Here is a 19,885-nt window from a genome sequence, read left to right on the forward strand (position 1 = left end):
TACTGTGTTGCCTGGGCTGGCTCCGAATGCCTGAACTTCTGGACTCAAGTGATCCTTTTGCTTTGGGACTATCGGCATGTGCTACTGTGCCTGGCACTGCCTTCGGGGCTGTGTACCCAGCACCCCGGTTGCCTGGCTAGCTTATGCCCGAAATAACAACACACAAACTGTATTCATTTAATCACTGCTTGGCCCATTTCTATCTAGCCTCTTCTAGGCTAATTCTCACATATTAATTTAGCCCATTTCTAATCATCTGTGTAGCGCCCCTAGGTGCGCTTACTGGGAAGATTCTAGCCTATGTCCATCCTGGGTCGGAGCTTCATCACGTGCGTCTGCCTGGGAGCTGGGAGCATGGCGTCTCTCTGAGGCATCTGCTCCCTAGAGGAGAGCTGTGGAGTCTGAGCTCACTTCCTCTTCCTCCCAGCGTTCTGTTCTGTTTACTCCTCCCACCTATCTTCTAACCAATGAGGGCCAAGCAGTTTCTTTTTATTTAACCAATGACCTTCCTCCATCACTTTGGGACTATTGGCATGTGCTACTGTGCCTGGCACTGCCTTCCCATCCCCCATAACACGTGCCTTGACCTAAGGTTAGAAGTAGAATTGCTTTTCTCTAAAATAAGACATTTATGCGTCTTTCCTCCTGTAGCAGTAACAGTACTGCTCTGTGTCTATTCACTGGGAGATCAAGAATTTAAATATTAAAATGAGTATACCATTCTGCTTCAGCAGGCTTTGAGTTACTCATAGATAAGATGTGACTATATTTCTATTCAATTCTACTTATTCTAATTTTCAGAATCAAGAAAATCTCAAATCTGGAGAATTTAAAAAATTTAGATGTTTTGGACCTTCATGGAAATCAGGTATTGTATAGCTCTTTCTCACTCCTCCATCTCTCCCTTCCTCTCTTCTTCCCTCCCTTTCTCCTTACTTCCCTGTCTGTGTCCCTCTCTCTTTGAAAGTCTCCAGCACATTTTGTTATAAATATTTTAAGAATCACACTAACATTGAATTATAAGAGTCGCTTTACGGATTCTGAGGTCTTCAGCCTTCTGGTGCAGGATTTCCTAGCTTCTTAGAAGTAAATCACAGATGAGACCTTGGGATCTGTCTAATTATGATAGGCTTTATTCAGGCAAATTCACAAGAACCATAATCTTCCTGACTTCTTTCTGCATCAGTGTTTCTCCCTCATCCTGCCCCTTGCTTGCTCGTCAGAGGTTAGCAGTGTACTGGATTTTGTGACCATCATGCCCTTATGGTTTTAAAGTTGGTTTTAAGGAATCGATATTTTATCTTAGTCAAGGTTCTCTATAGGAAGAGAACTGATAGACTGTATATGTGCTGGCTAGTTTTATGTCAGCTCGACACAAGATAGAGTTATCTGAAAGGAGAGAACCTCAACTGAGAAATTGCCTCCATGAGATCCAGCTGTAGGGCATTTTTCTTAGTTAGTGATTGATGTGGGAGGGCCTGGCCCATTTTGGGAGGTGCTATCTGTGGGGTGGTGATCCTGGGTTCTATAAGAAAACAGGCTGAACAAGCCATGAGGAGCAAGCCAGTAAGCAGTACCCCCAGTGGCCTCTATATCAGCCGCTGCCTCCAGATTCCTGCCCTGTTTGTGTTTCTGCCCTAGCTTCCTTCAATGATGGACTACAGTGTAGAAGTGTAAGCTGAATAAACCCCTTTCCTCCCCAAGGTTACTTTGGTCATGGTGTTTCATCACAGGACTAGAAATGGTGACTATGACTCTGTGGGTGTGTGCGCGCACGCGGGCGCACATGAGCATGTGTGTGCGAGTGTGTGCATGTGTGTGTTTTATCAAAATGTCTCATACAGTTTGGTTCACATAGTCCAACAATTGCTGTTTCCCACTGGAGAGGACAAAAATCCACTAGTTGCTCAGTCTGCAAGCCTGTATGTTTCAGCAGTCCCAATCTGGTGCACAGGCCTGGAGGATTCTGGGAAAGCTGCTGGTCTTCAGTGTCCCGGGGAAGCCCAGAGAAGTTGGCTCTAACACCTGTGAAGGGACCACAGCAGCGGACCTTGCCAGCAAGAGGGAGGCCAAGCAAGCAAAAAGCAATTTCTCTCTTCTGTACCCATGTATCTGGGCTGTCATCAGAAGGTGCCACCTACATTTAAAGGTGGATCTTCCTAGTTCAGGTAATCTGATGAAGAAACCCCTATGGAGTGCTTGTCAGCCTGCGTTTCAGTTCATTCCACACTCAGCCAGCCTGGCCACCAGACCAGCCATCAGTCATACTATTTTTAAAACTATCACTACAAAAGAAGCATTTTGTGATGCTAATACTTTTAATGAGATTATCTTGATATTGAAATAATAAATACTTGAGGTTTTTCAAGTTACAATATGCCTTTGAGAGTTCACAGGCACCTGTGACAAAAACCATGTCACTTGATCGTGTGCAAGCGTCATCTGCTGGCCACTGTTCAGGACCTTACTGCATTCCTAAGTTTCACCGTGCTATAACGGTCTGATATTAAGATTGCACATTTGTACCAAATAGTTATTTCCTTAAGTTCTGTAGCCACAAGGAGGGAGTTTGAAATGAGAATCTAAGTCTCCCTTTAAAATGTTAAACTTCAACAAGCAAAACTTTTGTGTATTTCAGAGCAAAGGGGTACAGCCTTTGTGATGTTAGGTCACAAAAAATATATCCAGAGGTAAACCATTCGATACAAACATCAGAGTATCATCAGGGCCTGTGAGACAGCTAACGGAGAAAGGCATGCACTCCCCGACCTGCCAACCTGAGCTCTACTCCCGGAGCCCATATGGCAGGAGGAGAGAGCAAACTCCCACAGTTTTCTTGACCTCCACACTCATGCCTCCCCCGCAAATAAATGAGTAAATGCAATAAAAATAGATAAAGCTTAGGCACCAGTTAAGGGAGAGTGTTTGATCTTTAGAATCCACTCTCATTAGCAATGGGGGAAACCTCTCTGGAGTAAGCACTCCAACAACGGTGAGATGGAAGGGAGATGATGTCACCCGTGCACTCCAACACCTGTGAGACAGAATGGAGGTAATGTCACCCGTGCACTCCAACACCTGTGAGACAGAATGGAGGTGATGTCACCCGTGCACTCCAACACCTGTGAGACAGAATGGAGGTGATGTCACCCGTGCACTCCAACACCTGTGAGACAGAATGGAGGTGATGTCACCCGTGAAGTCCAACACCTGTGAGACAGAATGGAGGTGATGTCACCCGTGAAGTCCAACACCTGTGAGACAGAAGGGACGCGATGTCACCCGTGCACTCCAACACCTGTGAGACGGAATGGAGGTGATGTCACCTGTGAAGTCCAACACCTGTGAGACAGAATGGAGGTGATGTCACCCGTGCACTCCAACACCTGTGAGACAGAATGGAGGTGATGTCACCCGTGAAGTCCAACACCTGTGAGACAGAATGGAGGTGATGTCACCCGTGCACTCCAACACCTGTGAGACAGAATGGAGGTGATGTCACCCGTGCACTCCAACACCTGTGAGACAGAATGGAGGTGATGTCACCCGTGAAGTCCAACACCTGTGAGACAGAATGGAGGTGATGTCACCCGTGCACTCCAACACCTGTGAGACAGAATGGAGGTGATGTCACCGTGAAGTCCAACACCTGTGAGACAGAAGGGACGCGATGTCACCCGTGCACTCCAACACCTGTGACATGGAAGGGAGGAGAGGTCACTGGTGGACCAATGCCAGGACAGCCTCTGCAAGCCTTCAATGCTGGATCTAATTTGTATTCCCATTTTATACTCTCAAACCACAAGGTGGGTAAGCAAGCAATCAAGATTTCATAGAAGTTTACATGGCAGTCAGCAAGAAGCCTATGTGGCAGTCATCAGGTTGTTAAGGGCAACAAATCATTATTTCAGTTATGTCTCCAGGTCATTCTGTCCCATGTTGCAAGTGAAGCCATGTCTAGCAAACAGGCAGTGCTGTAAGTGAATCACTAAATCAATCAATCAATATCTAATAATTGGTCTTTTCTACCTCATTCCACTTCATTAGAAATTAAGACTGACTAGTGGACATCATGTTCAGTACAGTTGTCTTATGAATGTGAAAGTGTTTTGAGGAGTGACGGTTCTGGTCAGGAAATGGATCGGAGGGTGGAAAGAGATGGAGAGGAGCTGTCTTAGCCTGCTTCCTACTGCTGTGATAAACACTGTGACCAAAATCACCCCGGGGAGGAAAGGGTTATTTCAGCCTAGAGTCTATAGTCTGAATGGAAATCAGACAGGACCTTGGAGATGGTAACTGAAACAGAGGCAATGGAGGGGTGCTGCTTACTAACTTTTTCTTCTTTACTTGTTCAGCCTACTTTCCTATAGCAACCAGGACCAGCTGCCCAAGGGTGGCACTACACACAGTGGGCTGCACCCTCCAACATAAGTCAATTAAGAAAACATCCCAAAGACTTCCCTACAGGCCACCTGGGAGGTGGCACTTCCTCAGTTGATGTTTCCCCTTTCTGGATAACTCTAGCTTATATTAAATGATAAAGGACTGACTGGCACAGGGAGAAACTGTTCTCTGGTGAGAGGACAGATGGGACACAAGTCAGAATAATCTCACAATGGAGACACTTTAGTGGTCAGTATGTGGTAAGGTAACAGAATAAATATTTTAAAAGTGGAAACATCAAGACTTAGCCTTCTCTATGAGAGCAGGGGTGAACACAGAGGAGTCTGGGAGATTGGCTCTGGTTTCCAGTCCAGATTTTGAGCTGGTTTACCAGATTTTGTTTTCCTAGGAATGCATCAAAAAGATACAAATGGGCTCCTAGAAGATTCTATTTCAATACTTTCAGTACAGGGAGAGCATACCCTTCCTGTGCTTGGCAGACACTGCCCTTTTCTTACACAGAGGTTGGAAACTTGTGTTTGTTCAGGCACTAGAACTTACAGCTCTCCTGATGTATTCAGAAGCCCTGGATTCTAGTCAGTGTGGCTCACAGTTAGGCCTTTTCAACATTCCTGCCATTTTGTCTATGTATGGTAGATCAATCAAAGCCTCTGTGTGTGCTCTTTGCACAGCCTTTGCCCAGAGCTTCTGTCACTTTCTCTGTGCTTGTAACTTTGTCCATAGATGAGAGAATTGTAGGCGGAGACTGCTTGTTCATTTCCCAGCCACCCAGACCCGAAATAATCACACAGAAACTGTATTAATTACAACACTGCTTGACCAATAGCCTGGGCATCTTTTTAGTTCTTATATCTTAAATTAACACATTTTTATTATTTTGTGTTTTACCACAAGGCTCGTGGTTTACTGGTACCAGCACATGGGTGTCTTTCTCCTCAGGCAGCTACATAGCATCTCCCTGACTTTGCCTTTTTTTTTTCCTTTATCTGCTTGGAACTTTCACCTTACTCAATTCTGCCCTTCTATAGGCCCTTATAGCTTTATTCATTAACCAGTGGTATTCACAGCATACAGAGGGGAATCACACATTACTTCCCCTTTTCTGTCTAAATAAAAAGGAAGGTTTTAACTTTAACATACAAGATAACATATAACAAAGCAGTTATCAAGCAGAAATTATAGTTACAAAATTTAGTCTATTTACATTTGGCAAATTAAGGAAATACTTTATCTTTGTGAGTCTACATTTTTATATTTATGTTTTATAATTATAGCTATTTTTAACTCCATTAAAGACTCCAGAAGGATATAATATTACCTAAATAAACAGGAAGTACATTGTAAGCAACTTTCAAAACTCTAGAATTGACAGAGACATCTTGTTGCCTGGACAGTCACCCAAAGTTCTTCTGTAATGTTGTCATCCATCTTTAGCCCACAGGCCCATAGAATTTAGCAGACATTTCTACAAAGCAGGAAATTTTAAAGACAGTTCCGCCTATATGGCAGGTTGTCAGTCACTTTCTTTTGTGTTCTGCAGCATGTCTGGCAGACTCTTTCATGAAGCAGGAACCCTGAAGGACCATCTCACCGTTAGGCAAATTTAGCAGTCATTTTTCTGCGAGTCCATATCATATAGCATAACATCAAGCAGTTCAGGCAAAGGCAGTCTCTTGCCCAAATGGCTAGCAAACTTCATAAAGAGCCTCTTTGATGCCCATCTTCCTCTTGAAATAATTGGTGCTGCCAGGAGCAGATGTGTCTCATTGTCATGAAAAGTCCTAAATTTTTAAAATTTTAAATGCCGTATTCTGTTAGTCTTTGAAAGGTTTGAAGAATGCCTATCTAATTAAAATATACCTATATATAATCTAGAAAACCTAACTAAAATGACTACAAGATTGACTATTTTAGATAATTAACTATTAACCTATATTTTTAATTATATATTACATTTTTAAATGAGCTGCACAAACACAATACCTTAAACAAGAGCAGAGAGGTATATAACAAAATTGACCTCAAATTTGTATCAATAGACTAAGATCCATACCAATGAAATATATTCATGTCTATATTATATCCCCTTTAAATGTAAACCAACCTTTATAAACAAAATTTGGGCATAGTTTTTTGTTGTTGTTGTTGTTGTTTTTAAAGAAACTTGTTTTTCATTGGGCAGAGTATTTGGTGGTTTTTGGAGACCTTTTGGGGGATCTTGATCCATTAAACCATATTAGTCTGAAAGGAATCCACAGATTCTCATCCTCTGTGGAAGCAAAAGAAGAACCTCTTTTTTTTCCAAAGCAACATATCTTTAGGCACAAGTTTTGAAGTCAAGATACCTTTAAAATATATATGTGGTTTAGCTTAGCAACTATTACAATAAAATGTTTCTCTGTATTTAGCTCATTTACAGTAAAAAATTAAAGAAAACACAATGATATACATAATCCAGTCTCTCTGTGTATTTTTATATTTACATGGCTTATTATTTAACTCTATTACTTTTTATAAGTTTAATATTTATTTTATTATTTTTACTTTTTAAAATTTTATGACTGTCTATAGTCTTTTATATCATAATTGTGTATACCCTTTTTTCTCTCTCTGAAGCCTATGTACATTTTTCAACACACAATGACCAATTTAGAGGTTTATTTTTGTCTGAATCTCTCTTTATTGCATATCTGTAATCCTTTTCTGACAAGGACCGCTTCTTAAAATGCTAAGCAGCATGGCTAGGACTAAGGCTGTTTTGCCTTTTGATTCTGCCCAGTCCAACATGACAAAGGTTTGTTCACTGCCTCTTAGACTGCTGGGTGGGAGCCACCCTCACCACCTCAACTCTGGACAGCACCATGTAGCATATAAACCCTTTTTATATGAGTAATGTGTATGTAGTTGTCTGCATTGGTACCAATTTGTAGGTGGAAACTGCTTGTTCATTTTCAGGCTGCCCAGACCCAAAATAATCACACAGAAACTGCATTAATTACAATACTGTTTGACCAATAGCTTAGGCATCTATTTAGTTAGCTTTTATATCTTAAATTAAGCCATTTTTATTATTTTATATTTTACCATGAGGTTTGTGGTTTACTGGTACGGGCACACTGGCATCTTTTTCCTCTGGCATCTCCGTGACTTTAGCGTTTCTTTTTCTTTATCTGCTTGGAATTTTTACCTTACTCATTTCTGCCCTGCTGTAGGCCAAAGCAGATTTACTCATTATCCAATGATATTCACAGCATACAGAGGAGAATCCCACATCAGAGAATAACTGACTTTATTCCACCAGTTGCTGTGACTTATGGAGTTTTAAGAAACTAAACAACATCCCTAGTGATATATTTCCAGATTTATAGATTAATGGAGCTGGAGAGATTGCTCAATGGTTAAGACCATATATTGCTCTTGCAAAGGACCTACTCTCAATTCTCAGCACCCACTTGATGACTCATGACTATCTGTAGCTCCAGTTCTAGGGGATTCAATATCCTCTTGTGACTTCCAGCAGCACCAGACACAATGTGGTACATATACAAGCATATAGTCAAAATACTCATTTATATGCATATATATAACATAAATATTTTTAAAGTTATAGACAAATACTTATGTATAAGAACTAACAATGTTTCCAAAGTCAAAGCAACAGAAAAATGCAGATGATCTAGTTTCAGACCCCACAGGTCTGAATTGGAGAAGCAGGGTTTTCTGAAAGGAATGTTCAGGAATGTGTGCAGGAAGAAGAGCTGCTGTGCATGTGCCTTCGTCTCCTTAGTTCATTACAGCAAACTGCCTGCAGGAAGCACTGAGCAGGAAGAAGGGCGCAGCTTTGCTCACAAAGGTTCAAATCCAAAATCAGGTGGCTGCACTGGAGGAACTGCTGAAAAGAGCATCACATCTTAAACCAAGAAACAGAAGAAGAGGGGAGGTTGAGGTTCCATAATCCCCTCTGGGGTACATCCCAGTGACCTAATGACCTTTCTCTAGGTCTCACTTAATATTCATGGCACCTTCCAATACCTACACCCTGGGAAACAAACCTTTCTATGGGGGCTTGTGGGGCACACTGACCCCAACTATAGTAACCCATTTGTCATTCTTGAGCCCAGCCGAGTTTCAGTTTGTGTTTTCAAGCTTCACTTCTGTTCTCTGTTATAGTTACCATTTTCTTTCACTCTTCTATTTCTACTTATTCTCTGTATTTTGGGAAAGTTTTTCAAGCACATGTTTACATTACTGATTTCCTTTTATACAGTATCTCCGTTGCAATTTTATGAAGTCAATATATTTCAAATTACATCATATATTTATTGTCAGATGCCTTACTCTATATCTGTACATTTCTGCCATCTATATGTTTCCATAACTTGTTGTTTCATTTTAAATTTTTTATGTATTTTATTTTTTAATTTATTTATTTATTAAAGATTTCTGCCTCTTCCCCGCCACCGCCTCCCATTTCCCTCCCCCTCCCCCAATCAAGTCCTCCTCCCTCGTCAGCCCAAAGAGTGATCAGGGTTCCCTGCCCTGTAGGAAATCCAAGGACCACCCACCTCCATCCAGGTCTAGTAAGGTGAGCATCCAAACTGCCTAGGCTCCCACAAAGCCAGTATGTGCAGTAGGATCAAAAACCCATTGCCATTGTTCTTGAGTTCTCAGTAGTCCTCATTGTCCACTATGTTCAGCGAGTCCAGTTTTATCCCATGCTTTTTCAGACCCAGGCCAGCTGGCCTTAGTGGGTTGTCATAATTTTGTTTCACTTTAAATCAATTAGATGATAAACCTTGGAACAAAATTTAAACATAACCACAGGTTACCTTCATATGTTTTCCAATTTATAATATACTGCTGTGTGTATCTCTTCTTGAGCCTAGAAAGAATCCATGTGGTGTTTTCTGGTTGCAGATAACAGCGTAGAAACTGTATTGTGAATCTAAAAAGAGTCTTTTAGCAAACTTTGCTTTGAAATGTTAGATTTTTAAAAAATAAAATTGTTATAGCAATGTAAATGAGCAGATTCATATTTCCAGATGGTGAAATCTATTCTTAAAAAAATATTTGTGTGCATGTATGTGCACACATACATGTGTACGTACACAGGTGCCATGAAGAGAAAATTGGATCCCTTGGTGCTGGAGTTGCAGGCAGGCAGTTGTGAGTTTCCATGTGGATACTAGGAACTGAATTCTGGTCCTCTGCAAGAGCAGCAAGCTCTCTCAACCCTGAGGATATTCCCAGCTCCTGAGATGTATCCCCTTAGTGAAAAGTGACACATGGAGCAACTCACGGTTTCTTAAGGAAGTCCTGTGAAGAGGTTGATGAGCACCCTTCCCCGCTCCTGTGTAGGAGACACTCAACCTTAGACTGTGTTGCTGAGTAATACAGGGGCTTTAACACAGTGCTGTTCTCGCCTTACCTCCTAAGAGTTGAGGCTGTTCTGCTCTGGCCCTGTGCTTATGTGCCTGCGTGGCTTCCACAGCGTAAGGTCTTTTGTTCTACGACATTGCACCCTAACTGAGCATTGTCTCCTGGCCTAAGCACTAATGTTCCAGAGTCCATCTTTTCCTCCCACAGGGGCTTCTAGTCCCTTCCATCTGTCCATTCGCACTCTTCACTGCTCTCAACATCCTGGCAGGTGCAGGTCAGTCCTGTCCTTTGCTTTTGCTCTGAAAGGCTTGGTTTGCCTTGTCAAAGAACTGTGAGTATGTGACTCGGGGCCAGAGTCAGTTTCTGTGTGACAGGTAAGTGTGTAGATGTGGGACCTGGCACCGTAGAGCTGCTCCAGAGGGACTCATTGGTTATTTGAGAAAATTTACTCGATATGTTCATTATGTCAAATGGTCAACTAGGATCCTTGGCTCATTTTTACAAGTTAAATGACTTCATAGGACTTGCTTTGAGACCTTTAAGTGGACTGTAACTGTCTCGGTATAAACTTGTCACTAAATCTGGGGACTTGAATGTTTTATTTTTGGAGTTTTATTACATGCGTATGCTAATCGTGCTCTTCTCCCACCTTTGTTTTCCAGATAACCAAGATTGAAAATGTCAATCATTTGTGTGATTTGAGAGTTTTAAACCTTGCCAGGAACCTCTTGAGTCACGTTGACAATCTCAATGGTCTGGATTCTCTAACTGAACTTAACCTTCGACACAATCAGATCACTTCTGTGGTGAGTACCGCAGGCTGCAGGTGCGCCTGCTTCTGTAACTGATGGTAGTTTAGTATCGAGTGTGGAACGCCAGAATCAGAAGTGACCTAGGTTTTTGTTTTTCTGGATTTGAATTGTGACCATAGCTATGAAGCTTTGTAATATGTTGATCTGGAAAGAAAGTGGTTTCTGTTTTAAAAGATAAATATAAATTCAAAAATGGTCTAAGTGTTACCTTTAAATGAACCGTCTGGTGTACGTGATCACTGCTTGTCATTCCTTCTGTCATGGTACTGAGAGAGAAAGGGAGGCTATTGGTGAGCGACTGCTGTGCCCAGAAGGAGAGGCACAGAGAGAGGAAGTAGAGGTCCAGTTGATTGTCTTCTGGCAGTTTTAAGGAGGCCTCTTGATGAAAAGGGAATAGTGCCCAGGACCTTAGAGGCCTAGCTCGGGTCTCAGCTTCACCTCGAATCAGCTGTGAGACCCTGGGTGAAACACTGGAACTGTCTGGGGCTCATTGCAGATTTGTCTAAAAATGAAGTAATTGGGCTCAGTTGTTATTTGCGTCTCTTGGCTTGCTGACTGTAAAAGAGGGCACGGCGACAGCTTAGACTGGCGTGCGAGCAGAGGGGCAGAGACATATTGTGGGGACAAGGCTTGAACTCTCAGACGACTAGAGAAGTCATTCTTGGATCGAATGGCTCTTTCACAGCAGATGCCTAAGACCATCAGAAAACACAGATGTTTATATCACAACTCATAACAGCAAGATTATAGTTTTGAAGTAGCAACGAAATAATTTTATGGTTGGGGTCACCACAACATGATGAGCTGTACAGAGGGTTGAAGCCTTAGGTTGGGTGAGAACCACTGGGCTTGACTGTGGTGCTGTGTTGGCAGAATAATAATGGAGCTTAAAACAGTGTGATCTCTCCTCCTCACTTAACGGTGAGAACTTAGTCTCCTCTGTGGCATCAGGATCTGGGTTCAGTTCCCAGCATCCATAGGGTGGCTACCCTTACTTCTACCCCTGTAGGAGGACTTGATGGTTTTGCTGGAAGCGGGCACCTAAATAGTAGCCTTATGTGGAGGCCTTGTGTATTGATACAAAGGTGGAAGGTACTAGAAACACATCTTCAGTTTTATGAGAAGATACCAACCTAGTGAAGTTGGCATCATTATCATTTTAAAGTCCCCTTTGTTTCCACACTGTTGAAAAGCTGCCTTTGGGCTCTCTGGTGTCTTTCATGAGCTTTTAAAGGCGCACAAGGCACACCCTAACAGAATACCTTCCTTAGGAAAGAGTGCAGTGTGCTCTCTGTGGCATGCAGATGTTGGGGACAGATGGCGCTCCGTTGTATGAATTGGTTTCACTTTCATTTTCCCAGAAAATATAAGGCAGCTAATATCCATGTCTTCAGGGAGGGGAGGAGACTTCCCGAACCTTTTCTAAGACATGGATTTATTGCACAATTTCTGAATCACGGCAGGTCCTCCCCAGGTTGGACAGAATGGTAGAGATGGGCTGTTTGTTTTCAGAGCTTCCGGGCTGGATTACTTTGCTGTGTTGCTGAATCCTCACAAGCTGCTCAGTCAGGATTTAGTCTGTCCTCGGGACACTGGGGCCGGTAAGCATCCAAAGAGTTCTGCTAGTTGGGGCAGCCATCTGCTCCCCTGGCATGTTCCCGCTTGGAGTCTGGCTTTCCCTGGGAAAGCACATGCTGCTCAGCCGGGAACTCACGGACTGCCAGTGAGTGTGGTCTCTGCTCTAACTCACCCATCGCCAGTGAGTGTGTCTCTGCTCTAACTTACCGATCGCCTGTGAGTGTGGTCTCTGCTCTAACTCACGGACTGCCAGTGAGTGTGTCTCTGCTCTAACTCACCAATCGCTTGTGAGTGTGGTCTCTGCTCTAACTCACCGATCGCTTGTGAGTGTGTCTCTGCTCTAACTCACCGATCGCCTGTGAGTGTGTCTCTGCTCATCACTATGGCAGCTGAGACAGCAACAGCATCTATGGGAAAGGAAACTGTATCCATCCATGAAACTTTAAAAGACAACAGTATTTATTGTTCATATATCTTTAGTAGTGATAAGTATAGTGCAGGTAATGCAGGAAGTTGAATGTACATGTAAGGTAGATAACAGATAGGGGTGTGGTTCAAATCTTACGTTCCAATCATTTCTAAAGTTCTCTCTCTCTTTTGTTCTTGCTCTCCCTCCTCCTCCTCCTCCTCCTCCTCCTTCTCTCTCTCTCTCTCTCTCTCTCTCTCTCCCTCCCTCCCTCCCTCTCCCCACATCTCTGTCTGTCTCTGTCTCTCCCTCTCCAGAAAAGGCCTTCTTACATAGCTCTGCCTGTGCCTGCTAAATGCTGGGATTAAAGGTGTGAGCTCCTATGTCTGGCATAAACCTTTGCTTAAAAAATCCAAAAAACTTTTAAATTTTCCTTCACTTTTTCCTGCCTTTAGGTTTAGTTACCACCCTACTCTTTCTTTGGGGAGGGAGTGGGAGATTTGGGGTGAGACAGGGTCTCATGGGGGCCCATGCTGGCTTTAATTCCTTCTGTAGCCAAGGACTGATCCCTGCCTCCACTTCCCAGGTAGCAGATTACAGGTGTCCTCCACCACATTTGGCTTTTTTTTCCTATTTAATGACTAGTGATTATTAAGATTTATTATTTTAGCTGGGTGGTGGCATATGCCCTTAATCCCAGCACTCAGGAGGCAGAGGCAGGCAGATCTATGTGAGTTCAAGGCCAGCGTGGACTACAGAGAGAGTTCCAGGTCAAGCTCCAAAGCTACAGAGAAACCCTGTCTTGAACACCCCCCAAAAGATTTATTTTTTATTATTTTTAAGTGTGGGTGCAGAGATTGGGCATCTCTGAAGTAGGAGTTACAGGTGGTTGCGAGCTGCCTGGTGTGGGTGCTCAGAACTAAACCTTGATCTGACACAGAAGGAACCAGCCCTGCAGCTAGTAACTTTAAAATAAAAGCTTCCATTGGGTGGTAGCTCGGGTGTTTGAGCCCTTCTTTAGCCATAAGGGTGGGAGAAGGAGTGTCTCTCTGTCTGTCTCCTTCCCAGTTGATCACTGGATTGTGTAACATCTTTTTTTTTTAAATATATTTTTATTTATTATGTATACAATATTCTGTCTGTGTGTCTGCCTGCAGGCCAGAAGAGGGCACCAGATCTCATTACAGATGGTTGTGAGCACCATGTGGTTGCTGGGAATTGAACTCAGGACTTTTGGAAGAGCAGGCAATGCTCTTAACCTCTGAGCCATCTCTCCAGCCCCAATTGTGTAACTTCTTAAGTTGGACACATGGAGCATCCTCATCCCCTCAGGATGAATGGAGGGAAACTGTGGGTTCACGTGGTAGTTACTGAAATAAGAAAGATTTTACTTTGTTGGGTAGAAGGACTTTGTTTCCTTTGTGTGGGTTGAGCTGCCCTTCCTGTCGTGCCCCACCCCTGTTTGTTGCTATTACTAACTCTTTTCCTAAAGGAAGCACCACTCCCCTGTCCCACCTACTCTACCAGCCTCTGAGAGCACGGGCCTGGAGCTCCTGCTGGGGACTCCTTCAGCCAGCTGCTCTGGCCATGCTGGCTGTGTGACCGCGGCAGGTGGGATAGGGTCAGTGTTGGTTCAGGAACTGTTGAGCGGGCAGGTGTGCTCCTTTCATGTCACCCAGGCCTGATCTTTGCATGTCCAGACCGAGTGTGACAATGGCATGGCCTCCCATCCAAGGGAACCTGTGCGGCTCTGCACCTCTCCTGCGGTTCCCAGCTGCAGGCCCTCTTCCTCAGCGGGGTCTCTTGGGAAGTTCCTCCGGCTTCCTGAAATCCATCCAAAATGTTGATCTGTCACTGACAACTCTCTTGATTTCTTCATTTCTGAGAATTTACTTAGGTTAGTGTGTTTTCCCTGAGCCCTGGGAAGGAAGCATGGTTTGTCCTTCATCCTCATGAACAGAAACCTCTAGTGTTTCAGTGTCAAGACACATGTTCATTTGCCAGTCCTGTCTTGAAAACTGGGTCATTGTCAAACTCAATATCTTTTTAGTCTCCATGGTGTTGTCCTGTAGGAGAAGACTGTTCATTCATTTCCTGGATGCCCAGACCTGAACGATCACATAGAAACTATATTAATTACAACACTGGCCAACAGATCAGGCTTATTTCTAGATAATCTTTAAATCTTTTTTTTTTTGAAGCCACACCTTTCCTTTTTTATTCCTCCCTAAGATCTCACATTGAAAACATAAATAACTTTAGAAGTCCTACAGTCTTTACAGATTCAAACTCATTTAAATTTCAATTTCTCCAAAAAACCCCCCAAATTTCCTATTTTATTTTTATTTTTTTTAAATTTATTTATTTATTAAGGATTTCTGCCTCCTCCCCGCCCCCGCCTCCCATTTCCCTCCCCCTTCCCCGATCAAGTCCCCCTCCCTCATCTGCTCGAAGAGCAATCAGGGTTCCCTGACCTGTGGGAAGTCCAAGGACCGCCCACCTCTATCCAGGTCTAGTAAGGTGAGCATCCAAACTGCCTAGGCTCCCACAAAGCCAACACGTGCAGTAGGATCAAAAACCCACTGTCATTGTTCTTGAGTTCTCAGTAGTCCTCATTGTCCGCTATGTTCAGCTAGTCTGGATTTGTCCCATGCTTTTTCAGACCCAGGCCAGCTGGCCTTGGTGAGTTCCCGATAGAACATCCCCATTGTCTCAGTGTGTGGGTGCACCCCTTGCGGTCCTGAGTTCCTTGCTCGTGCTCTCTCTCCTTCTGCTCCTGATTTGGACCTTGAGATTTCTGTCTGGTGCTCCAATGTGGGTCTCAGTCTCTGTCTCCTTTCATCGCCTGATGAAGGTTAATATCCAGGAGGATGCCTATGTGTTTGTCTTTGGATTCACCTTCTTATTTAGCTTCTCTAGGAACATGAATTATAAGCTCAATGTCCTTTATTTATGGCTAGAAATCAAATATGAGTGAGTACATCCCATGTTCCTCTTTTTGGGTCTGGCTTACCTCACTCAAGATAGTGTTTTCTATTTCCATCCATTTGTATGAAAAATTCAAGAAGTCCTTGTTTTTTACTGCTGAGTAATACTCTAATATGTATATATTCCATACTTTCTTCATCCATTCTTCCGTTGAAGGGCATCTAGGTTGTTTCCAGGTTCTGGCTATTACAAACAATGCTGCCATGAACATAGTTGAGCATATACTTTTGTTGTATGATAGGGCCTCTCTTGGGTATATTCCCAAGAGTGGTATTGCTGGATCCAGGGGTAGGTTGATCCCGAATTTCCTGAGAAACCGCCACACTGCTTTCCAGAGTGGTTGCACAAGTTTGCATTCCCACCAGCAATGGGTAAGTGTACCCCTTTCTCCACAACCTCTCCAGCAAAGGCTATCATTGGTGTTTTTTATTTTAGCCATTCTGACAGGTGTAAGATGGTATCTTAAAGTTGTCTTGATTTGCATTTCCCTGATCGCTAAGGAAGTTGAGCATGACCTTAAGTGTCTTTTGGCCATTTGAAGTTCTTCTGTTGAGAATTCTCTGTTCAGCTCAGTGCCCCATTTTATAATTGGGTTGATTAGCCTTTTACGGTCTAGTTTCTTGAGTTCTTTATATATTTTGGAGATCAGACCTTTGTCAGTTGCAGGGTTGGTGAAGATCTTCTCCCAGTAAGTGGGTTGCCTTTTTGTCTTAGTGACAGTGTCCTTTGCTTTACAGAAGCTTCTCAGTCTCAGGAGGTCCCATTTATTCAATGATGCCCTTAGTATAACCCCTCTGTGCTGCTGGGGTTATACGTAGGAGGTGGTCTCCTGTGCCCATGTGCTGTAGAGTACTTCCCACTTTCTCTTCTATCAGGTTCAGTGTGTTCAGACTGATATTGAGGTCTTTAATCCATTTGGACTTCAGTTTTGTGCATGGTGATAGATATGGGTCTATTTTCATTCTTCTACAGGTTGACATCCAGTTTTGCCAGCACAATTTGTTGAAGATGCTCTTTTTTTTCCATTGTATACTTTTAGCTCCTTTATCGAATATCAGGTGTTCATAGGTTTGTGGGTTAAGGTCGGGGTCTTCTATTCGATTCCATTGGTCGACTTCTCTGTTTTTATGCCAATACCAAGCTGTTTTCAATACTGTAGCTCTGTAATAGAGTTTGAAGTCAGGGATGGTAATGCCTCCAGACAATCCTTTATTGTATAAGATTGTTTTGGCTATCCTGGGTTTCTTGTTTTTCCATATAAAGTTGATTATTGTCTTCTCCAGATCTGTGAAGAATTTTGATGGGATTTTGATTTGGATTGCATTGAATCTATAGATTGCTTTTGGTAGAATTGCCATTTTTACTATGTTGATCCTCCCAATCCAAGAGCAAGTGAGGTCCTTCCATTTTCTGGTCTCCTCTTCAATTTCTTTCTTCAAAGACTTAAAGTTCTTGTTAAATAGATCTTTCACTTCCTTGGTCAGAGTTACCCCAAGATATTTTATGCTATTTGTGGCTATCGTGAAAGGTGATGCTTCTCTGATTTCCCTCTCTGCTTCCTTATCCTTAGTGTATAGGAAGGCAACTGATTTTTTGGAGTTGATCTTGTATCCTGCCACATTACTAAAGGTGTTTATCAGCTGTAGGAGTTCTTTGGTAGAATTTTTGGGGTCGCTTATGTATACTATCATATCATCTGCAAATAACGAAAGCTTAACTTCTTCCTTTCCAATACGAATCCCCTTGATTCCCTTATGTTGTCTTATTGCTATTGCTAGAACTTCAAGCACTATATTGAAGAGGTATGGAGAGAGTGGACATCCTTGTCGTGTTCCTGATTTTAGTGGGATGGCTTTGAGTTTTTCTCCGTTTAATTTAATGGTAGCTGTCGGCTTGCTGTAAATAGCTTTTATTATATTTAGGTAGGACCCTTGTATCCCTATTCTCTCCAAGACCTTTATCATAAAGGGGTGTTGAATTTTGTCGAATGCTTTTTCAACATCTAATGAAATGATCATATGGTTTTTTTTCTTTCAGTTTATTTATATGGTGGATTACATTGATAGATTTGTGTATGTTGAACCAGCCCTGCATCTCTGGGATGAAGCCTACTTGATCATAATGGATAATTTTTCTAATGTGTTCTTGGATTCGGTTTGCCAGTATTTTATTGAGAATTTTTGCGTCAATATTCATGAGTGAGATAGGCCTGTAATTCTCTTTCTTGGTTGGGTCTTTGTGTGGTTTTGGTATCAGGGTAACTGTAGCTTCATAAAAGGGATTTGGCAATGACTCTTCTGTTTCTATATTGTGAAATACATTAAGGAGTATAGGTATTACTTCTTCTTGGAAATTCTGGTAGAATTCTGCATTGAAACCATCTGGTCCTGGGCTTTTTTTCGAAGGGAGATTTTTGATAACCGTTTCTAATTCTTCGCGAGTAACAGGTCTATTTAGATCATTCACCTGGTCTTGGTTTAGCTTTGGTTTATGGTACTTATTTTAAAAAATGTCAATTTCTTTTGTATTTTCCAGTTTTGTGGCATACAGGCTTTTGTAGTAAGATCTAATGATTCTCTGAATTTCCTCTGTGTCTGTGGTTATGTCCCTCTTTTCATTTCTGATCTTATTTATTTGCGTGTTCTCTCTCTGTCGTTTAATTAGTTTGGATAGGGGTTTGTCGATCTTGTTGATTTTCTCCAAGAACCAGCTTTTTGTTTCATTGATTCTTTGGACTGTTTTCTGTGTTTCTATTTTGTTGATTTCAGCCCTCAGTTTTATTATTTCCAGTCTTCTACTTCTCCTGGGCGCGTCTGCTTCTTTTTATTCCTAGAGCTTTCAGGTGTGCTGTTAAGTCCCCAATGTATGCATTCTCCGTTTTCTTTAAGTGGGCACTTAGTGCTATGAACTTTCCTCTAAGCACTGCTTTCATCGTGTCCCATAGGTTTGAATATGTTGTCTCTTTATTTTCATTAAATTCAAGGAAGACTTTAATTTCTTTCTTAATTTCTTCCTTGACCCAGGTGAGGTTCAGTAGTTGACTGTTCAGTTTCCATGAGTTTGTCGGCTTTCTGTGGGTAGCATTGTTGTTGCCTTCTAACTTTAATCCGTGGTGATCAGCTAGGACACAGGTGGACACTGATATTTTTTTGTATCTGTGGAGGTTTCCTTTGTTTCCAAGTATGTGGTCAATTTTTGAGAAGGTTCCATGAGCTGCAGAGAAGAAGGTATATTCTTTCCTATTTGGGTGGAATGTTCTATAGATGTCTGTTAAGTCCATTTGCTTCATTACCTCCAATAATTCTCTTACTTCTCTATTAGGTTTCTTTCTGATTGACCTGTCCCTTGGAGAGGGAGGTGTGTTGAAGTCTCCTACTACTAGTGTGTGTGGTTTGATGTCTGCCTTGAGTTCTAGTAATATTTCTTTTACATAAGTGGGTACTTTTATATTAGGGTCGTAGATATTCAGGATTGAGATGTCTCCTGATGAATTGTTCCTGTTATGAGTATAAAGTGACCATCTCAGTCTCTTCTGATTGATTTTAGTTTGAAGTCAGTTTTGTTAGAAATTAGTATGGCCACACCTGCTTTTTTCTTAGGACCATTTGCTTGAAACACCTTTTCCCAACCCTTTACTCTGCGTAGGTTCCTGTCTTTGTGGTTGAGATGTGTTTCTTGCAAACAGCAGAATGTTGGATCCTGTTTTTGTATCCAATCTCTTAGCCTGTGCCTTTTTATAGGTGAATTAAGCCCATTAATATTAAGTGATATTAATGACCAGTGGTTGTTTACTCCGGTTATTCTTATTGTTTTTGGTAGTAGAGATTGTGTGTCTCCCTTCTTTGAGATGTGCTGGTGAAGGGTCGCTAGATGCCTGAGTTATTGTAGGCAGTGTTGGCAGTGTTGGATTCCTTGGGTTGCGATTTTCTTTCTATTATTTTCTGTAGGGCTGGATTTGTGGCTACGTATTGTTTAAATTTGTTCTTATCCTGGAATGTCTTGTTTTCTCCATTGATAGTGAACGATAGCTTGGCTGGGTATAGTAGTTTAGGTTTGCATCCATGGTCTCTTAGCTTCTGCAGTATATCTATCCAGGACCTTCTGGCTTTCATGGTTTCCAAAGAGAAGTCAAGTGTAAGTCTGATCGGTTTACCTTTATAAGTTACTTGCCCTTTTTCCTTTGCAGCTTTTAATATTCTTTCTTTAACCTGTATATTTTGTGTTTTGATTATTATATGGCGAGGAGATGTTTTTCTTTGATCCAGTCTGTTTGGTGTTCTGTATGCTTCTTGAATATTTAAATGAATATCTTTCTTTA

At 42.2% G+C, this 19,885-nt stretch overlaps 1 protein-coding gene across 7 annotated transcripts in view; it reads left to right on the forward strand.

The window, feature by feature from the left end:
* Nucleotides 1-19,885, forward strand: part of Lrrc49 (leucine rich repeat containing 49) — a 122,213-nt gene that overhangs the window by 16,399 nt on the left and 85,929 nt on the right. For 6 of the 7 annotated variants that reach the window (XM_041679627.1, XM_041679629.1, XM_041679626.1 and 3 more), the window contains 2 exons: nt 802-868; nt 10,446-10,589. In XM_041679627.1, the coding sequence (XP_041535561.1) occupies nt 802-868; nt 10,446-10,589 (211 nt within the window). Of the gene's footprint in view, nt 1-801; nt 869-10,445; nt 10,590-12,098; nt 12,197-19,885 lie in introns of those variants that run through there. The other variant, XM_041679632.1, reaches the window with a different exon arrangement.

Source organism: Microtus oregoni, unplaced genomic scaffold (genome assembly GCF_018167655.1).
Source record: "Microtus oregoni isolate MIOR12 unplaced genomic scaffold, Mior012 000032F_ref0000030, whole genome shotgun sequence".
In the NCBI taxonomy this organism is placed as follows: domain Eukaryota; kingdom Metazoa; phylum Chordata; class Mammalia; order Rodentia; family Cricetidae; genus Microtus; species Microtus oregoni.